This window comes from Leptonotus elevatus, chromosome 19 (genome assembly GCF_054856555.1).
Source record: "Leptonotus elevatus isolate MCC_2025b chromosome 19, RoL_Lele_1.0, whole genome shotgun sequence".
Classification (NCBI taxonomy): Eukaryota; Metazoa; Chordata; class Actinopteri; order Syngnathiformes; family Syngnathidae; genus Leptonotus; species Leptonotus elevatus.
Genome location: NC_141257.1, coordinates 5,202,608 through 5,225,813, shown reverse-complemented (window position 1 = coordinate 5,225,813; position 23,206 = coordinate 5,202,608). Strand labels below are relative to the sequence as shown.

The window sequence follows — 23,206 nt, the reverse complement described above, 5'->3', positions numbered from 1 at the left end:
TATCGACCGCGCACCAGAGGGGATGACACCTTGGCTCGCAGCACCTGCGCCTTCGCACTAAACTTAGTCAGGAGTCAAAACAATATCAGGATGGAAAGATTTTTTTTATTTATTTATATCAAATGCTCTTCAGTAAGTTCTGTATTGCAACTCTTCATGTATACTCTAATGATCTAATAGTATCGATCAGGAGGCATACATCAGTCACATGATGATGCACCGGGTGGGAAATGGAAGTCAGCGATTTAAATAATAGAAGATGTTGCGCATCAAGGAGGTTTATTATTTTGTTGTCTTGTGCTCGGTCGTCATTGTTTTGCCAATTTTGACCAGCTCTACTAAATCAGATTTACCTATTTTGAGATGTTGTTTATGGCAAAGTTTCTCCAACCTTTACTGAGCCAAAATATAGATTTTACCTTCAAACAGTGATTACCATCTCGCACTCTACTGTGAGAGATCATCAGGTGTGCCTTGGCTCAATACAGGTTTGGTTAGAAAAAAAAAAAAATTGTGGAACACCATCAAACAGAAATGTTGCAAAAGGTATACACTGTAGAGTAAAATAATGATCTTGACACAAGTTAATCACAAATTTGCTCACCCAGTGTGAAATTGGGTGTGCTTAGTTGGTGGTACCGTTTATACAGGGTAATTGTAATTGAAAAAAGGTTTTTTTTTTTTTATGTTTTAAGTGTCTGAGAAGAGTTGGAAACTTCAAAAAAAAAACACCTCTTCCCTCACTCTGCGGGAGCCGTGCAATATTATGTCGCCTCAAATTTGGAAGTCTGTTTGTTTTTTTGGACAATTATCAGTGAAAATAGTTCGGCTGGATACATTTGATCCGAAGAAGGAAATGCTTAGTCACCAAGTGGGTGCAGATTCATGTATGCCTATTAAAAAGCTTAGTCATTGTGTTTGATTGTGTCGCGCATGGCTTTAAGACCTTTTCAGAAAGTTTGGGTAGATGATGTAACCGCAGTCATTTGCTTTTCCAAAGTACTAAAAAAGCCTTTTTGTCTGGTCGGGCAGTCAATGTGAGCATAAAACATTTTATATATGTATTTGACATATTTTATCATTGTTATACTTGTCACTATACACACAGACTAGATTTGGCAAAGTGGTGTTTTATGCTAACAGCTGCTAGCTTCTGAACGATGACAAAAACTTGCAAAGTTGTGCACGATCGATACCACAATCTGCATATCTGCCAACAGAACTCCGGCAGAACGCGCAGGCTGACGCAGGCTTCCATCTTCCACAGCTGCAGCCGGCGCGAGGCTGTCAGGAAGATGAAAATATGCCTGGCTTCATTTAGCGCTGTGGGAATCCTGTGGCGAGAGGTGGCAGGTAAAGCTAATAGACTACTCTGGGCCACAGTGGGGCTGTTGACTCAGCAGTGCCGCCGGCTGTCTCTCCAGGACGCCTCAGTTTGATGACAATATCGCCCAGGCCGTAGAGGGTAAATAGAGGGGGGGGGGGGGGGGGGCGTCACCTTCATGCCGAGATTATTCGGGATTCAGAGTAAACAAGATCAATTATCTGATTCTTTCACAAGCAGAAACGTACATTTCCAATGGTGCAGTGCTACGTTTGAACTAACCTCAAGTGAAATAGTTGGAAAAGATGGTAGTCTTAATGACATGAGGTGTTAACCTAAAGCTGGACCAGATGTAAATCGGGACAGTACCATATTTGAGCCTTGTGTCCCGAGTCTCGGTAAATTTTGCCAGCCGCTTTGTTTAGTCCCACTTTTTTAGGTCCTATGCCGGTGTCCCAGGCTTTATTTTTATTTTTTTAATCCCATCAGAAAGTCAATTGTTTGTCATAGTGATTCATACAAATACAAATAAAAACTAAATAAAAAAGTACTTTAACTGTAAATTCCTTTCTATTTACTTTCACATTGACGTTTGCATCATACATGTTACTCGAGGGTACGTGGAAACATTTTATAATTTATTTGACAACAATTTTTTTGTTATATATATATATAAAATATAACTATTAACTACTAACTGAAAATCGAAATAAATAGTTTCCTGCAAGGTCAACAAAGTTTTATATGGACCTATTATCGGCCATCAGATTTTTTTAAAAAGGCCGATACCGATATTCATCAAAATGTCAAATATCGGTCTATCCCTAGTGTTTAGAGCTGTTGAACTGTCAACCAAGATAGCATTTAGCATTAGCTTAAGTAATAGACAGACAGTGATTAAATTAGTCAAAAGTAGATTTTTAGCTAAATTGTAGTGCCCCATTATTTTTTACTGTGCAAATCTGGCCACTTTGCATAAAATGTGAGTAACCCACTCACTCAAATTTGTATCTAAATAACTTGTTGATCCAGTTTTTTTTCCCTCTTACAGAGTCGCTTGCCAGCAAGTATTTGCATGCAAGTAATCACATGTGTTTTTGCTGCTAACCGACGCCCCAAATCCATCTGGAACTGTCTGTCGAGCCCCGGCAATAAGAAAGATCCAGCAGCTGCACTGACTGACGGAGAGGAAATTGAAGTGTCACGTCAACATTTTAACCATATGCCGCTGCCCGTTGTCACCCGCTGACGCGTTGCTTCCATCAAGTTATCCCGAATAGTGAGAATAACAAGAGGAAAAGGGTGGTGGTACATCAGAATAACAAGGATTGTTTTCGTATTTTTGGCGCATCTTAAGCGCTCATTGCTCCCTTCGATGTCCTTCAGAAATGTAGGCCACTTTTGCCGGGTAAAACGTTGCGTGACAGTAATCTTTGACAACGTTGCCAGTGTTCAAGAGCGGCGACCTGAGACGTGCGTATGAGCAAATATGGCCTTGCGAAAATGAGACGGGAGGAGCCGGCGAGTGGTGTGCATCGTCTTCGGGCTGACAGTTCACACCGGAGATGTGGCTCCGTGTCATCAGAAAGTGAGAATCCTCTCTCGCGCCGCAGCAGAGGCACGTGCAATGCCTCCGAGCGTCGCCGCCCACTGCACATCATTAGCATCGCGGCTCCGAACTGGCAAACGCACGAGGCTACTACCCCGTGTCAACTTCTACGAGGCTCGCAGCAAGTGTCCTGTACTACGTGACGGCCCAGAATGCAATTTTGTCAGGTTAACTGGCTTATTTAAAATCTGCACTAAAACATCTGGGTCGTTGAATGAGGGCAGGAAAAGAATGAAGGGGAAAAAAAACAGCAATGAATTAACGCCGTCGAGCCGAAGTGCAAAATGAGCGGGCAGGTGATAATGGAATCTCACCGGCGAAAAGGTCAGACTCACTTTATGTGTTGTCAACTGCGCTGTTGGTGCAACAGTAAACTTTCAACCAATTGGAATTGTCATATTGAGACACTTGCTCTGCAAACCTTTCGCACTAACAAATCAATACCAACAACATAAGGCGATTAAGCTATTTATTATCTCTAGTGTTTATTTTTGACAGGGAATGCGGTTTTAAAAAATGACCTTCTGTGTCAACATAGAGGGGTCATATGGACTTATTGAATAATGCAATATTTTAAGAAATATGATTGTTTAACTCATTCAATGCCATTGACGGCAAAAATTCATTTGAACTATTTCTATTAGTTTAACATTTTTCTCCATTTCATCAATTTTTTTATGAAAACCTAGAATTTTTTTTATTGTACATTTATAACAGATATGAAATTACCATGCGCTTAATTACTATTAAACGGCCCTTATTTTTATTTATTTATTTTTAAATTAGGCCCATCAGGCGATTACAATTTTTAATTGTAATTAATCACATGACTTCACTAGTTAACTAACGATTAATCACAAATGTTATATCTGTTCTAAATTCACCCCCCAATTTTTTTCTAGGTTTTCATACTCTTGTTAGCAAAAATGGCAACAAAAAAAAAGTACTAATAGAAATAGTTCAAATGAATTTTTGACGTCTATAGCCGTCAATGGCAGTGAATGAGTTAAATATGTGAACAAGCGCCTTAACAACTCAAGCCTTAAATGTACTGTAGCTAATAGTATACATAATGTGCACAAATACTGAAGTAAGAAAAACATCAATCCTAATCCTAAGACATTTTTGTACCTTTCTGTTTTACATCACAGTCCGAGTGCCTCAAACACTCAAGCATCACAGTAGATATGAAATATGACTAGCGTTTATAATGTGCATGTTTGTTAAAGTCAATTTTGTTTCTTTGGCGCCGACTTTCTCTAAATATTGCATTGCAAGACAGGCGTGAATAAATAGAAGTCTTAATTATGTTAAAAATTGGACACAGGCCTGCATGCATTTTAATTTGTTATTGCTTTCATTGTTAAATCTCCATGGACTGAAACATTATTATATCATATGAAGCTTATTTAATAACGCATACGGCATTCAGTGTTTCATCTAACTCCCTGTGATAACCACGTTTAAGGTTGCTGTGCTGTCTAAGCGAAATGAATGATTCTTTGCAACTTCTCATGCTTGTGTGCCAGAAACACTTGAGCACAATTATTGAGTCCGTGTCAATACAAGAGAGCAACAGCTGGTTTACGACCTCCCTGGAAGCTGCTGTTAGACAAAGACCACGACGCACCTCGCGCTATGGCACAGCTGTTGAATTGAAAGTGTGTCGACTGGATCCGGCCCATGATGATCACATTTCGATTTTAGGCGTCTCGCTGTTAAAAAAAAAAACTGTCCAACTTTCCAATTACTGTATGGTAATGTTTCGACAGATTTGCAAATACAAAATATCATCTGGTGTGCCTCAAGGGTCCATACTTGGTCCTAAGCTTTTTCTTATTTTCATTAATGATTTGGATTCGATACTGCAATTTCTTTGTGGTGGTGTGGTGGCTTTATGGTGATTTTAGTCAAATGATGACGTCAGAACTCATTTGGACGCAGTTTATCAGTGGTCTAGTAACAAACATCTGAAAAATGCTTTATTGTGTATTATGGTCATGCTAATCCAAAATGTGACTTTCAGGTAAACAGTATTACAATCATTGGAAATAATGTAGTTCATGACTTGGAGTTGGACTTTTCTGAAAATGTACAATTTTCTCATTAGAACAGTAATGAGAAAATTGTACATTTTCAGAAAAGTCCAGGCTTCTTGAAAATGTATATAATTTTTGCAAATTTTCACAATCATAATGTTGATTTTTCGAAGACGTATGGCTCAATTATCATTTGATTAATTTTGGAGTTGGAGTTAAGAGACCAGACCAGCAGCTTCCCTTTCTCCAAAGTTCATTTATGTCCCGGCTTGTTATCGCGGTTGCCGCAGCAACCTCGGCAGCTACAATTCTTTCTCTTAGGAGACGCAGAACCGAATTTCGCTTAGAGGGGGGAGAGAGTAGCAGACATGCACAACTCATTAATTATGTCTCTGTTGAAGTATCAGTCCATAGCTCCCAGCCGTTTGACTCAGGCAGGGGGTAATGAAACCTTGCGTGTTGGAGCTAAACGGGAACGCTGCAGGACAGAGACTGGCTGGAGCTCAAGCATCCTTGTCATTTACAGCAGCCTTTCTTAAAAAAAAATAATAATAATAATTCAACATCCTGACCGAGTTGGCGTGCCATCTCAAAGCTTTTAAAACCTAATGAAAGCATCAACGTTGCTTGTCCTCATTTGGGTTTTTGCTATTCGATGCTGTATTAGGGCGACGTAAAAAAAATAATAATAATTCGTGGGTGGGTAATATTACGAGAGAAAAAATTCACAAATTTACGAGAAAAAAACTAACTTGGGAATTGCAAGTTTCTGAGTTTTTTTCTCACAAATTTGCCCCCTTTATAATGTTACAAATATTTTAGGATTTTTTTCGTAAATTTGTGAATGGTTTTTTTTTCTCACAAGTTTGCCACTTTCTAATGTCACAAAACTGCAACTTTATTTCCCGGAAATGTGTGCGTTTTTTTTCCTAACAAAGTTCCCACTTCATAATGTTACAAATATTGGAGTTTTTGCTCGTACATTTGTGTTTTTTTTTTTTTTTTTTTACGGAATACTACCCCCCTCCAAAAATATATTTATACATGGTCCCAGTATGCCGTCGTATTGGTAAACTGGGATAGGTGCAGTCGTTTTATAGAGGAAATGCTCATTTTTGTTTTAGTGGAGCAAAAACAACAGAATACTCATCACATTAGACCACCACGTCATGTTTATTCGCCACAGTTCGCAAATCCTCGATTTAGATTCAGAAGGTAGTTAACAAGAGTTTCCGAAGGAATCATGTGTCACCTTTGGTATCCAAAACCTTTCAAAAGACTGTATCAAATCAGCCTGTCGTGTATTTTAAGCACAGCACTTATCGATACATTTCTTCAATAGAAATCCATGAGAAGGTCACGGTCAGTTAGATGGATAGTGTGACAGGGATGAAATCCGTGCTTTTTTTTGGGGGGGGGGGGGGGGGACTGGAGATGACCTAACTCTCGGGTTCGAGGGACAGATCAAGTTGGGACCTTCCGCCACGTCCAAAAGTCAATGACCGTCAACTGTGTTTTTGCATCTGTTCACATAGAACAGAAATAACCATGCATTTTCCAAGCGGCAGACCAATAGGAGGCAAGCCATGGCCGACTCTGGAGAAACGTATCCAGAGAAACCATTAAATAACTCCGAGCTGAGCCTGACAGCTGGATTGCTATTCATCTTCCATTCCCAGTCGCAGGCCAACAGCCACTACAAGTCGTTTAGTGACATATTCGGCCATTAAGGCTGCCACTGACGTGCGCAGCTGGATACTGGATGGATTTTTCCTGTGCATTATTGCTGCAATCATCAGACGCGGTCCATTTAACTGCTCATGCTACAAAGGGCAGAACCCAGTCCACTTTTTGTATTCACAGTCTAACACCGAGTTCCAAAATATAAATATGTTTTGTTCATGTTCCTTACCGCAAAAGTCTATGCAGCCAAGGAAGTACAGTAATGTTTTTTTGAGCGTAGTTATGATGCATCGTCTTGTCCGACAACTATTTTTTACTGCACATTGCAAAAACCCAGACAATCTAAATCCTTAAAATCCCGCATGCATAATAATTTCAAGCAAAGTATGTACCCAGTATTGCAACCACCGTGTTAGCATATTTCAAATCAATAGGAGGGGTTTCCCTCCATTGCGTTGACAAGGACGGAGACGGGATTCTGGTTAATAGTAATGCTCCCATTGAGCACGGCAGTTTCCCCCATGAGAGACTGCCCTTAAATACGGGACCGCTCGATCATGACAAGAGGATCCCCATGTTGGAATGAAATGGGTCATATGATACTTTAAATAAATATGATAATGAGGCAGACAGTAGCGACTTGCCTAAGGGGGTTATTTGTGATATGCGCCGGGAAGAGAAGGTAGGCCTGGTAGTGAATAATACGCTTTGCTCTGTTTATGTGTAAATTCGATTTTTGTGTCGGCAGCCACATTTTTCGAACTGTGTTCACGGGAAGACGGCACAGTGAAGGAAGGACACAGGCACTTAACATATTCAAATGATTTGCATGATTTTAACATAATTAATCACGATTACATTAGTCACACTCTTTTATCTGTTTGTCATATGCCCTTAAAGGGGTGTAATACTCATATTTACCAGCGGGTCTTGAAGGCAGTCATGGATTCAGGTGGTGGTTGGGGTGAGCGGTCTAAACAAATATTTACGATTTAAAATGACTTACATAAACACTGCATGCATTGTCAGAATTGGCAATATGACGCTGACACTTGGATTCTTATTTGTTTGGATATCAGATGCCTAAGCAGTAATTTAGCAATATCACACGAGAGAGAGTAATATTGTACTATTTTTATCACGGTTGTGAGTGGAAGATAATCGCATATAAATCACAACATCACAACCTTGAATGTGATATCGCTTTCATACAACAGTTCTTACAAGCGCCATTCATTTGGTTAGTAGCTAAATCGTTAGCAAGTGCTGTACAGTATAAGAGCACTTATGGAAAGACCCGTCCAATCGAGTTGCTCGGTCGGAATTAACAGTTGTATAAAAAAAATAATAATAATATTGTACATTCCCACACTGACTCACATTGACTCAGCACCGTGCCATGTGATGAATGGAAGGTGGCCCCGGGATGTGGCAGTCGTCCCCGTCAGCAGGCTGACAATTACCCCTTGCCGTGCGCAAGTGGGGGGGGGGGGGGGGGGCGTGTACTTCTGACAGTGAGATCAATGACACGTACAGTGCAAAGCGTCCTGCAGTTGTGTGGATTCCCCAAATGGAAGTTGAGTAGAAAAAAAGGTCAAGCATGTCCTTCAAACACTTTTTAGGAAGGTTACGTTTTTGCAATTATATTTGCTTGTTCTCTGTGATTATAAATGAGATAGTAGGATTTTGAACACTGTGTATTTGGTACAAAACAAATACATTCAATGAAAGAACTTTGGTTATTTAGTAATTACATAAAACAACAGCTGCAGTGAAACCAGCTGGATACAATTGCACCACAAATTATTTGCACCAAATTTTTCGAATTTCAGAATAACTTTTATGTAATCGGTTCTAGAGAAAAGTTGTTATATTCATAAAATCTTTATTAACCAATCTAAAAATGGGCCGATACAACTTTGAGCAACCAATTTTTTGTCTTGTTTTGTGGGTTATACATTTGACCCAACTTTTTGGGTTAATTGAGTAACCCAACTGAATTTGGTCAAAAAAAGAACCAACCTAACTTTTTGAGTTAATTAATCCAAAATGTATCAAATTAAAAAAAATAACCTACAAAGCAACTAAATTTGTAGGGTTGTTTTGTGGGTTATTTATCTGACCCAACTTTTTGGGTAAATTGAATAACCCAATTGAATTGGGTGGGAAAATGAACCGACCCAACTTTTTGAATTATTTTTACCATAACGTTGGGTAAAATTAAATTAAGAACCCACAAAGAAACCCAATTTGGGGGTTATTGTGTGGGTTATTCATTTAACCCAACTTTTTGGGTTAACTGATTAACCTAAAAAGTTGAGTTGGTCCCTTTTTGACCCAATTTGGGTTATTTTTGACCCAACTGTTACAGGTAATGTTTCGTTTGTGCTACCATTGCAATTAGCTCACTGATTAGAAAGTATTTGAAGTCAGTTTAGGGAAAACATTTCCTCCAAATTTTCACTTTTTTTCAATTTTACTCAGAATCATACAATTTTGGAGCCATTAGAATGTATCGGTCTCTTGAGGTGAACGGTATGGGATTTTTTTCTTATAGGTTTTTGGTGAGCTAACAAATACACGCACGCACATACAAAAAAAAAAAATATATATATATATATATATATATATATATATAAAATTTAAAAATAAATAAATAAAGAGCAATGATGATGACATTTCCGAATGAACAATACTGAGCTCTTTATAAAAAAGAGAAGAGAGAAAGAAAAAAAAAAGAAAAGAAGAAGAGGAAGAGAAAAAATAGAAGAAAAAAAAGAGAAAAAAATAATAATAAAAAAATAATAAAAAAGAAGAAAAAAATAAAAAAAATAAAAAAAATAATGTATTGGCTCATTGTATAGTATTATTCAATGCAGCATGTCTGCCATGTTGTTGGGACAGTGTTTGCACGATTCCCTACTGAATTCTTGTAAAAATGAACATTCAATATTTCACCAGGGCACGGCAATTATCTATTGACGATAGTATACACCTGCAATGAACGTGTCAGAGCAGAAACTCCTCCATAAAATCTTGTATTATGAAATGATGACCCAAACACAAAGCATGCGTCAAGGTCCCTTGTGTTTGTGTTTTGTTATGAAAACCAATGCTCTTTCCAACATTGATCGCAAATAAGATGCTCCAAGTGTGGGCAGCTGTTTCATTTACGTGTCTGACTTTTGTTTTATTGCTGGCTCGTGCGTGCCACCTGCTAGAGTACTCTCTCTCTGACAGCTGTGGGCTTGCGGTAACATTGTTAGCTTCTGTCATATTTCAGACGAGGCTGAAGACCGCCAATGTGAGGCATGCAAGTTTTGGACACCCCCACGAAAAAAAAAAAAAACAGCTCAGATATATGCAATCCGGTCAGCTCCATGTTTCTCTTTATGTCCGTCAATACAACAACCGCAGTGAAAGAAAGCCATTCCTCCACACCGCCTGGTATCAACGTGGCCCATCTTCCCACAGAACCCTGGTCAGGCGGCAATTAAAACCTTAGCCCTCCAGTGGGGAGCGGGCGCGAAACCACAGATCTATAAAAGTTGATTTCTATCCATTTGCCTCCCGCAGCCTCCCATCGACACATTTACTGTGTTGATTTGCCCGCCCGCTGTAATTACACTCATCTATAGCAGACTGTTACTTATGGGACACGAGAGCCCGAGCAGTAATACTTGTGATCCTATCACTAATAAATGAGGTGTCTGATAAATAGCTGATACTTCTGCAAGTGAGGAAAAAGGAGGGGGGGGGGGGGGTTCACATTTCAAAACTGGCAGCCAAAGTGACGGAGACGTTGTGCTTTGCAGAGAATAATCAATAGAAACATGTCAAGAACGCATGGAATCATGCATCCGAGCTCTTTGCCATGGCCAATAATAATTCTCTTGCGCTGCTTTGTTTTCTTTCAGATGAAATGTGGATGTTAACCTTTGTCCGCCACTTCCTGATGTTCTTTTTATGTCGAATGAGGTACAACAATAATAATAATAATGGACAACATGCCCCCCACTTGTCATCTTCTAATTGAAAAACTACAATGCCATCACTCGGACATTTCCTTTTTCCCTTTCAAAAAAAAATAAAATACTAGTGCAGTTGAGGGAAAAGTTGAGCAGACACACTCATTTTGTCCCAACTCAAGCCGAAAGTAAAAAATAACTTTCTAAAATAAATACATTTTGCCCAGCAGAAAAAAAATGTGGGTCTAAAGAGGTAACTGTACCCATTGACTACTCAAGAGTTGAGTTCTTGCACTGGTCGGGAAAAAAAAAGCGTAACGGAACATCCCTATAGCAAATAATAACGATAGAATGTATCGATATCTATAGCACAAACGAACATCGTTTGGCTTTGACAGAGAGAGTCTGCGCGTTTTTTTTCTTTGCCATTTTCTCTCACTTATTTTTCCACAAAAAAAAAAAAAAGTACTTTATTTGAGGAAGAAGCAGATCATTTATTTTGCTGAAGATACGGCCAAATCTCCTTAAAACTCACATATGTGTGGGACTATTGTAACTAACAATGTGGCTGCGGCTTGAAATTTAACGAGATGTATATCTTTTTTTTTTTTTTTTTTTTTTTTTTTAACGAGCCTTTTATATTGGCCGAAGCCTTGGCGGAACTTTAACAAGATCCACCAAGCGACACGACGAGAAGCACATATGAGCCGGCAGTTCAAGTGTCAAACTCGCAACCGGGTTGCGATAATTGCGCGACACGAGGAAAAGAGTCCTTGTTGCCCGTGCTTGTTATGATGCTCATTTTCCCCTGATCTGACCTCTTGTTTATGGTTCCGCTGTATGACTTAATGAATGTTTTTACAGCCAATTGCAACAGTAGCCGGCTGTGAACGTAACAACGGTACACGTCTGCGTGCGTTGTCCCATTGGGAATGTGTAAAAGAAATATCTAATAAACTTTGTTTTAAAGCAGATCCTCACAAAAATTAAGGACATATTGTGTTTGGCATGCTACTTCTCTTTTAATGGTTTGGATGGCAGCCTGGCACGTTAAAAGGAGGGTAAAGTCAACGTCCTTTAAAAAGTCTGCACGATTAGCTTTTAGTATCAGGCTCCTAAAATAGAGTCGGGACGCACAACGAAAACAGGAGGACACAATAACGGTCGCGTGGTTCTGGTGGGAAATTAGCATTTATTCCTACAAACGGCACTAAAACACATTTTCTCCTGTAATTGTCGAAACACTGTCATTCTTAAATCCTAGAGTGTTTTGATAAAAACATGTTATTATCATTAACGACAAAAATTAATTTGAACTATTTCTATTTAACATGTTTTTCCACTTTTGTTAACAAGAGTATGAAAACCTAGAATTTTTTATTGTACATTTAGAACATAAATAAAATGTGTGATTAATTGTGAGCGAACTATTGAAGTCATGCGATTAATGACAATTAAAAATTTTAATCGCCTGACGCGCAAAAAAAAAATGAGGGGCGTCATGCAATAATTTTTTTTAATTGTAATTAATCACATGACTTCACTAGTTAACTCACGATGAATCACAAATTTTACATCTGTTCTAAATGTACAATAGAAAAATTCTAGGTTTTCATACTCTTGCTAACAAAAGTGGGAACACATTTTAAACTAATAGAAATTGTTCAAATGAATTTTTGACGTCTATAGCCGTCAATGGCAGTAAATGAGTTAAGACACCTGGGAATTCTATAAAATGAAGCCATCCAACTGAGCTTGACAGTAATAACAACGACAATGACAATAATAATAATAATAATAATAAACCTGTATATAATCACAAAAGCCTGCTAAACTGAGCTAATTCTCGAATACAAAAATGGCAGGTTATGATCTCCGCCCTCAAATATCCTTATCCGTGTCACACTGATGTTTGAGGGTGTAAATGATTTAGCGTATGCGCGTGTAAGGTGACTCGGAGCATCTGTTCAGACGGCAACAGGCTCAGGCAGACGCAGGACGCGGGCTTATCTTGGCCGAGGTGCGCCGCCGCCGCGCCGCGCCGGCGAGGTGGAACGATAAACATAATTAAATCCAGTTGGATTACACAAAATGGATGGGATCAGTTGGGAAGGCGGAGGAGCTAATCCAGTGCAATCCTCTATAGACGTGCCAGCCGCACAAAAGGCGGGCGAAATGAAGATGTGGAGGAAGGGAAAGCGGTGGCTGTCGCAGGGAGATCAAGACGTGTTCCCAAAGTCAAACGGCAGGAAAAAAAACAAATATGCACCGTTCATTTCAAGATTGCTCAATTCCCAGTTGAGTCCAATTTAAAGCGTGTTGTTTTAGGAAACTTGCATTCTTTTAGGCATCATGGAGAAAATAAAGATCTGAAAGCGTGTGTGTGTGTGTTTTTTGTATGTGTTGGGCAGCTCACGTGCTGTCAAAAATGACAAAGTGACACCATTAGATCGCTGCTGCCTTCGGAGCAAGTCAGGTTGGCCAACTTGTCGTTTTCATCGCAGCAGTAATGACAGTGATTAAATCATGTATGAAATTAGAACTGAGCTATTTGGCCGCTACCATAATCTTGGGCTATAATCGTGAAACGTGACCTTTACTTGGAATTGTTCAAGACAAAATGGCATGTTTGGGGAAGGAACTTGAAGCATTTACTGCGGCTTCAAAATCACTTCCCCAGACATCATAAATTCAAACGCTTTTCATTAAGTGGTGCAAGATAAGTTTTAATTATAGACTGAAGAGGAAATTGTCTTGGAAATGTTTCAGCCCATGACAAACTATTAAAGGGGATACTTGGCTCATTTAGCCATTTTCAACAGTATAAAGTAAATATTTTGTCCAGAATTAACTCATTAACTGCCATTGACGGCTATAGACGACAACAATTATTTTGAACTATTTATATTAGTTAGCATGTTTTTCCACTTTTGTTAACAAGAGTATGAAAACCTAGAATTTTTTATTGTACATTTGGAACATATATAAAAGGTGTGATTAATTGTGAGTTAACTATTGAAGTCATGCGATTAATGAAAAACTAGTGGAATCATGCGATTAATTACCCAAAAAATTACTCCCCTAATTTTGAATAATCTTTTCTTCTTTCTTTTTTTAAAGAAAAGATTATTAAAAAATAGGGGCGTCAGGCGATTACATTTTTTTTAATCATAATTTATCACATGAGTTAACTCTTGATTTAAATTTAATATCTGTTCTAAATGTACAGTAAAAAAAAATGTCTAGGTTTTCATACTCTTGTTAACAAAAGTGGGAAAAAAATGTAAGCTAATGGAAATAGTTCAAATGAATTTTTGACGTCTATAGCCGTCAATGGCAGTAAATGAGTTAATTTGATAACTTCATTATTTTTCATGTAACATTAACACCTGTTTTCTGGGTTTGGTCATGTGACGTTAGCAAACTGAGCCGTGATTGGTCGTTACCCGTTTCCTGAGCACGTGTGTCATCAACTTCGACAGCATGTGGCAAAATGTGTTTTTAAAAGGTATTAATTGTGCATAAAAAAATAATTAAGTTAGCGCATTAATTATGGACAAAATTGTCTTCTAAATGCTGAAAATGGTCACATCAGTTAAATATCCCTTAAAAATCTCACATTTTTAGGTGATATCTAAACTGGCTTCGAGATCAACCAATGAGCTATGGACGAGTATCATGTTGCAAGCGTCGTCCTCCGAACAAAAAAAAGCTTGCATTATTTAAGACGTCTCGTCTCATCCCGTAGCTTTGATTGAGAGTCGACTCTTGTAAGGCAGCCTAAGGCGGCTTCGGCAAATTTGACAACCTCGACAGCTGAATGCGTGAGATGAGCGCAAAGTAAACTGCACCAAATGGCAATTGTATCCTTGCAATATGTTGACGGATCATTTGGACAACGGCAGTGATGCTCAAACAGGAAACAAACAAGTACATCGTTTTGACCAATGCGGGTACTTAAAAGGCATTTATGTTTGAAAGCCAGACTAAGCATGTGGAATGTGTAAAACTACATCTTCATGCAGCACCACAGTTACCGCAGTACTTACAAATTTTTCATTTGACTGTTTAAGATTTCTGGCCTGGAAGTGTTTTCATATAAATATTTACTGCACGGTAATCATAACTTCAATACTGTGTGGGTTGTTGTTTTTTTTCCAGATAATTATTAGTCAAGGAGGCCAATAGCCAATATCTGTTTGCAGTAAAAAGGAAAATATTCATGTCAATATTTTGAATCATACAACACTTAAATGTATGTACCTTTAACTCATTGACTCCCAGCCATTTTCACTGAAGCAACCACCTTTGCTCCCGGCTGTTTTACTGGATTTTGAACGATTTTCCAAGGTCCACAGAATATTGTGTTCTATTGCTATAAAAAGATGGGACATACCAAAAGAAAGATTAGAGGTTCTTCTTTCATCAGAAAAAAAATTAATGAATATTTGTATCTGCTTCCGTTTTGCAGCAATTAGGATTAGAATGTAGCTAAGTTTCATCATTATTCACAAACTTGTTGAAAACACTGGGGAAAAGAGCTTGTTGCAACATGGCCCTGGCTGATCCCTTATACTCTGCTGCCACCTGCTGGTCGTTTTTTGTAATAACTACCATTACTTTAAGTGACCTCTTCAGGTCAGAGGCTGCGTCAAAGCCTTCTGCATAAAAAAAAATACATAAAAAAAATGGGACAATGGCAATATTTAAAACAGAACGTTTTTATACGTTTTTGGGGAGCAAATTAGTTCGGCATGTTTATTAGACAGCTTTTCAGACTTTTAACATGTTAAAGATTAATCAATTTTTTATTTTAAGCAAATTTTCCAAAATTCTAATATAACTGAAATGTTAATGCTGTGCTTAGATTTGTTTTCAATTCAAACAAACGCAAAACATGTGCACAGTGACTTCCCAGGCTCAGCAGAATCATAGAAAGTTAATTGAAATTGAAATTCATTAAATAATTCCCTTAGGTTTCCTCCAATTTAAGATGGTCTGTTATCAGCCAGCAGATAAAAATAAATAAAAAAAAGCTTAAAAATTGCCAATATCAGCACCGATAATCGAACCGGACGATAATCGGTCTATCCCTAGCATGTTCTGGTTTACGTACAAATTTGGATTACTTTGCATCGTAGGAACAGAACTGAACAGAATGTCCCAAGTATTCACATTTTTTCCCCATCGCTGAAAAACTCACCTAATTGTGTTTTTATGGTGCCGTTTCTGTACTTAAAATGCCACAAGATGACGCCAAAGCTCTGGCTAATAGGAAAAATAAATAATTGGTGTCAAGGAAGTATGCTGAGGAGAAACCATACGACTGAGGGACTTAAATGTTACTTATTTTCACAAAAGACAAATCCAATCAAAGGAGGGTTGCCTTGGGATTTGGGAGCTTTTGCTAGCGCTAATATATAATTGCGTGGTCCGTGAGATAAGCCTTCACCCAACACTTTCTTCCTTCAGGTTAAACCAAACAAGATTGCTTTGTATTGTTTGTCAAAACCAAGTTGCCATCTCTTCGCATGCAGTCAGATACATCACATCAGCGTCTAATGAATGGGCACAATAATTCAGGAGAACATGCAACCCATATTAGCGGTAAAAAAAAAATAATAATAAATCAATGCGAGCACGCGAGTGTAAACGAGGTTCTATTTGGTTTTTTGTAGCTGCCTGCTGGTCCTGGCCTACATTTCCTTCCTGGATCCCAGCGAGGCAAAGAGCTGTGCAAACACTCTCGCTCACTCAGCTCGTCTGAATGCAAAGCAGCTCGCCGGTGCCCCCCGTCTGCTCCCCTTACAGCAAGTTCACCGCATCAGGCGGGCGGTCGAGTCTCCAGCCGGGGCGACTCAAGACCGCTCGCTGTGTGGCTCGGCACGTCAGCCGGCCGGGGATCGGGAGATCGTTATCGCCGGCGAGCACTGTTCCCCCCCCCCCCCCCCCCACCGCCAACAAATCACTATCTCTTGCCTTTGATCCCGTGCCAAAGCTGATTCTCGCTCACTTCTGGGCATCCTAACCCAGGAAGTGTTCACACTTGAGGCCAAGCGCGGCTAAAAATACCCTGCTGCTCTGTTGATGAGATGGGAATGTATAAATTAGCGATGAGGCATCTTTCTCGAAAATGAGGATACTTATCCCAAAAACTGACAGTTTTGAGAGATTAGGAGTCGCTGTTGTGCTCTTGGCTTTGGGGGCAAGCAAGCTGAGGGAAGTTGTCCAAGCGCCACTTGGATGTTGGCTACTGTGGAATATCCGATTAAAATAAGTACCTGAAGTAACTTCAAAACTGGGACCCAGTTTTCTGATTTCAAACTAGCACCCTTTGAACTGGTTTTAATCAAAGTCCCGTTTATTTCACATATTTGTGCACAGATACCTGCATTGGCCAAGAAGCAATCTGTATTGAAAGTGGAGACGACATTTAACTCATTTGCTCCCAAAAACGTATAAATGTGTTCCATTTTAAATATGACCATGGTCCCAAAACGTATTTATACGTTTTTTATGTTTTTTAAGGCCTGAGCATACAGAAGGCTTTGATGCAGCCTCTGAACTGTAGAGAACGCTTGAAGCAATGGTAGTTATTACCAAAACAGCCAGCAGGTGGCAGCAGAGTATAAGAGATCAACCAGGGCCATGTTGCAACAAGCTGTTTTCATCACCGTTTTATGCAGATTTGTGAATAATGATGAAACTTAGCTATATTCTAATGTTAATTGCTGCAAAATGGAAACAGATACAAATATACTTTTTTTTCCCTGATGAAAGAAGAGACTCTAATGTCTCAAGGTTCAATCAGTGGAGCAGCAACATGAGCGAGTGATACTCAAGTGTCTCCCCATGCCAAAAAATGGCAAGTCTTGCTCCGTTAACTAATATCCTTCAAATTGATGTAGGAGCAAACATCCAGTAAAAATACTTTTTACTTGTACTCGTCAAGTACATTTCAGAGTCTGCACCTTTTTTTTACTTTTACTTGAGTAATTATTTGAGTGAGTACTTTTACAAAAGTCGTTTTTTACACAAGTAATTACATTAAATTAATTAAAAATGAAGACAACAATTTTAATAGAGTAATCATTAGGAGACAATTTTTATTCAAAATTGTCCAAATCTTCTGATTTTGGCATATCAACAGTAATTGTTCACTGATTTCTGTAGTCCTTCATAAAAGAAGACTCATCATCTTCTGCGTTTAATCAAAATAAGACATTTGCAAACGTCTGTTTAACAATGACCAAACCGGTAACACAGTACATCAACCAAACCCCCCCCCCCCCCCCGCACTTTTTTTTTAAATCACTATACGGATATGAAGTACAAAATAAACCCTAGTTAATAAACAGTAATCAGGGCGGAAATGCTTTTGTAATACACTTTAATGCAAAATTTTAATGAATCAGATTAGTCTATTGAATTATCGATAGATTAATCGATTCTACAAATATTCGATAGTGACAGCACTACAAGTAATTGTAAGGTACTTTTACTCAAATTGAGAATGTCAGTACTTTTCCCATCTCTGCAAAAAAAAAAAAAAAAAAAAATCACAGCGCAAAGTCATTATTTTCTTTACATATCCCTCGGACTTAAAGTGCCGGCGCACTGTCACCCGTCTGAGGCTCGTTAGAGGGACACGTGTAAAGTCCTTGTGAAAGAAGAGCTCCGTACAGTAGAAAGGCCACGATATCAAATCAGTCCCTCGGCTTTCTAATACAGAACACTCACTTAACTTCCTCTGAAAAGAACTCCCTCCAGGCTGGGAATAATCTTATATTCCCCGTTTGTATGCGCTAACTGCAGCTACTCTTGCCAATGGCGTAATCAAGTTGAAAATTCATCAGCAAGATGGCAGAAGAAATGCTGTATTAAACAGCGCCGTGTTCCATCTGTTGTGTAGGAGCGAGATAACAGTGTTTGCGGGTTTTAGAGTGGCGGCAGAATGTTTTGGGCCACTTTTTCTGCACTGCCAAATAAGTGCTTACTTCATAAAATGTCACGGATTAATTCTTACACTTGCCATGTTGTCCAATTGAACTCTTTGCTCCCGACACATATGGGGCAAACTCACTTTATGAAAAGAGCAGGGGGACACCGTGAATTCAAACATTGTAAGAATAAAGTCCACAACTGGGTTTTGAAGAACAGAACGTAAGCCGCAAAATCACTCTTATGTGTGAATGTGAAAGTAAACAAAAGACAATGTTGCTGCACAAATGCGCACACGCTAACTGGGGATGTGGCTGCATTCATAAATACTGTTTAACTCATTCACTGCCATTGACGGCTATAGACGTCAAAAATTCATTTGAACTATTTCTAACATTTTTTCCCACTTTTGTTAACAAGAGTATGAAAACCTAGACATTTTTTATTGCACATTTAGAACAGATATAAAATTTGTGATTAATCAAGCCTTAACTAGTGAAGTCATGCTATTAATTATGATTTTCAAAAATGAATCGCCTGACGCCCCTAATTTTTTTTTTATTAATCGCATGATTTCACTAGTTAACTCACAATTAATCACAAATTTGATATATCTGTTCTAAATGTTCTAATATTTTTTTTTCTAGGTTTTCATACTCTTGTTAACAAAAGTGAGAAAAAATGCTAAACTAATTGGAATTGAAATAAATTTTTGACATCTATAGCCGTCAATGGCAGTGAATGAGTTCAAGTTCCTCTAATTAACACTTGTGATGGAACAATAACAGCAATATTGCAATATTCAAATAAAAAAATATACATAGGTTACGATACAAATAACAGCACATCAGTTAAAAACGCCAGGTTGTTTTTCCATTTGTGTAGTCCCAGCACCCGCCGGTGGTTAGTTTCATTAGTGCCATTTAATTTTAACTAGGCATGTTGTGGCCACCTACGCTTAAGATGCATGCTAATCGGCAGATGAAGGGTAACGCAACATGTTTGAGGCCCTCCACGAATTGACTCGATTATCGGTCATTTATTTACATCGAGGTTAATGTTTCTTGTACTATTTGAAATAAACAGTATGTACAATTATAACCTCAGCTAATTAGCATTATATAGACAAGATATTTACATGTCTTTATCACTCACATAAATCAGTCATAGCAGCAAATATGATCATTTTTGAAATTTCCATCTTGCAGAACCAGCTCCGCAGCGGAGGGACCTCATTGTTCAACGGTATCAAAACTCTGAAATCTCCAACTACTGATTACCAAGGTCAAGATGGTCATCATCAATTGGAGAAAATATAGCACAATGGTGTCATTACCAAGAACCGGACATTTCTCAAAAATTGAAAAGATGATAATAAAACTGGCCAGTGCATATAACAAGCATCTCCTGTAGGGTGTGTAAACTTTATATATTCACTGTATGTTATATCTTGGAAAACCGGTAATAAATGCCTTTATAGTGTCCCTGGTAAAACAGTGAAATTTATGATAAATTGATGTACTCTCATCATGCTTATGCATTATCCAACACGACCAAGCCATTACAGCAAAACTCCCACACGTCGCTGAGTAAGAATAATATATTCTATAATGGCCAAACATTGATCTGAGAGGACAATGCAAAGTTCCATATCATAGCTTACCATAAATTTCCAATAATTTGACCGCGTAAGAAAATGTCATTACTGCATTATCTGAGAAATGCTAATCTCCGATAAAGTGAGTCTTTTTCAAAAGCCAAAAGCATACTTTTTTTTTCTTCCACGTTCATCCAGACTAGTCCTTTATATTGCGTGTCTTCAACTTCCGTTTCACTTGACATAAACGTTATGCTAGATGCCTCCCGCCTATCTACCGTTTACTAAACGAAAGCCCCTGGGCCAGGGCTATTTGCATTTATACGGTCCATACATTTGACATTGTGAGCATTTCACACCAGACATTCGGTTTACACGGATTCAAAGAGTCTGTTGTGGATGTGGCTGATGGCCGTAATTATACAGACAAAGAAGATGAATATGCATACTGTGGCTTGGGAAGGAAGCAAACAAACTCTGCCTCGCTTTTCAAGAGTCTCTTTTATGGCCCACGAGGAAGCCAGCTTGGGGAAGCAGAGGCAACATGGGACGAGCAGAGAGCATGAAAGCATGAATTAGTTAGCGAATGTTTACGCTGGACGTGCGCCGCCGGCAAGTGGCGTTCCACAGGGCTATGTTGGAGTGGATTACTGACTAGGGGTGGGGATCTTTGAATGTCTCGCGATTCGATTCCGATTTTTTGGGGCCTGTGATTCGATTCAGAATCGATTTTTGTTTAAGGGCGACTTTTGATGCAAAATGATTTGATTGACAAAGATTTTTTGCTTCACTCTATAGATGAGCAAGGAATTGTAATGATCTACTCCAGTCTGACTCGCTAATGCTAATTAGCGCGCTACTTTTAATCGCTCAAAAGAACGGCTCCACACTGCAACAAAACAACTTTTATTGGAATAACTTGATCGTGACTTTTTCCTTCTACTCTCTATTGGGGCTACAACTTAACAGTGTATTAGACCGCGTAGAACCACACTGCCCCCAAGTGGCCAAATCGGGTACAACATGAACAGCGCTCTAAATAAAGGCACGCACAGACAATGGCAAGACAGTATAAAATAATTTAAATATAATCGATTTTGGGACATTTAAAATCGATTCTGAATCGTACTAAATGAGAATTGATTTTTTGGCACACCCCTATTACTGACAGCCACAATCGGGAAAACAAAGGACTACAGTAATCAACATGAGCTGCCATATTTAAAAAAATAAAAAATAAAAAATAAATAAATAAAAAATAAAGAATTGCCAGATGTGATTTTTTGGGCTAAAACTGCTGTGCAATGATTATTTCTCCATTACATAAAACACCCCATTTCTAAAGCTGCTGGTGTTCGAGTTCTTACTCGAACCAGGAAACTGGATCATGCACATCACTTAGTCATGAAATCTCAGCACTGGATTCCTGCAACTCAAAATTTAAAAATGGTACTAGAAGGCTCTGAATGGTCTCGGACATATAGGAATGTTAACAAAATCGGAAACAAATAAAGAGGAGCAGCATTCTGTTTCTATGTTTCTCAAGTGTGTAACAAAGTGTTGCTGAAACTGTATTTACATTTAAATCTGACCTATGAATGTTGTTGTTCATTATTTTATTTGATACTTGATAATCATTTTATTGGAAAAACTGACCAGTCTAAAACAGAAAAATATTTTTATGTATCCTCATATGTTTTTCAACTTTTCATTTAAACTTGGTTTGGATCTTTTTCCTTGCCCATGTTAAAAGCAGGGCGAAAAGGCAAACGACACCCACGACTGGTCACCAGTCAACCACAGGGTGCATACTTGTCGAACCAGGACAGTCACTTTCACACCTATGGGCAATTTGGACTCTAAAATTTTAGAGTCTTTAATGAATACAACATACATGTTGTTGGAGTGGCGGGATTCAAACCCTGAATCTCAAAACTGTCAGGCAGACAAGATAACCGCTCTATTAAATCGATTTGTTTTCTATATAGCGCCTTCAAATCGCAAGGCACATAAACAGACAACCCGCTCACTTAGTGACTGAATTGAACCCACGCTGCCGACACAGAAGCAAGTAGACTTTGTCTGCAAAGTAACACAACTGAACTCATCGTGAGGCCATAAAAAGCTCTCTCCCCATTAAGTTCATTTTTGCTTCCACCGTCCAATAAGATCGCAGAACAAAATGCTGTCAAGCTGCCCTGCATCACAGAATATGATGAAGCGTAATGCGGAATTCTTCATCCGGCTCAACTTGGATCTGATGAGGTGCACTTGACCTAATGAGGGTGCAGCTACTTCCGCGTGCAGCGGCCGGACCTTACCTTGCTCCAGTAGCCGCAGAGAGTGCTGGAAAGCCGGGTCCAGCATTTCCTTCTCCGCCTGAAGCTCCGGCAAGTATTGTTCGCTCCCCATGGCGTACCTTGACCCCCACCCCCACCCAAAAAAAAAAACCTCTTCAGGTGCACTTCGAGGGAAAACTTGAAAGAAGCTTCGAGCGGTTCCGACGAGCGTTGTCCAAAAAAAAAAGGAGAAAACGACGCTTGTTTTCTGGCGCTAGAAGAGCATTTTCTTTCCCGTCCAGTCCTGGGCTCACTCGCACACGCACACGCACACGCACGAGCACACACACACACACACACACGATGTTGCGAGCTTGAATGGTGTTTTGTTTATCCCATCCGAGAGGAACTCCACCGCGTGATCCCCGGCTGTGTTTGCTCGCTTCTCTGATTGTGTGCTTGAAGCCCACTCTTAACGGATCCAGCGGCAAAAACCACGCCGCCTCGTGATTGGACGGCGGGCGGGGGGGGGGGGAGCAGAGAAGGCGGGGCTAAAGGTAAGGAACTGTCCGTCGTGCTGAATCGTTCCAAGTGCATACAGCGTGTGGTACCTTGACAAATTGAATTCGTTCCGTGTGCAGACCCCCGATTTGTTTTTGTTTTTAAGAAGTGCATAGTACAACATTGTAATTAAACATAATAACAGACAACTTAAGGAAATAAACTGCAATTTAACTCTTATGTTGGGACAAGCCAAAAGTCACAA

General features: G+C 39.1%; 1 protein-coding gene across 10 annotated transcripts in view; it reads right to left on the bottom strand.

The window, feature by feature from the left end:
• The window catches only part of khdrbs3 (KH domain containing, RNA binding, signal transduction associated 3), a 135,037-nt gene extending 112,126 nt beyond the window's left edge, over positions 1-22,911 (bottom strand). For all 10 annotated transcript variants that reach the window (XM_086062628.1, XM_086062625.1, XM_086062627.1 and 7 more), the window contains exon 1: positions 22,483-22,911. In XM_086062628.1, the coding sequence (XP_085918754.1) occupies positions 22,483-22,573 (91 nt within the window). In that variant the 5' untranslated portion in view covers positions 22,574-22,911. The remainder of the gene's footprint in view (positions 1-22,482) is intronic.
• Between the last annotated feature and the right edge of the window lie 295 nt (positions 22,912-23,206).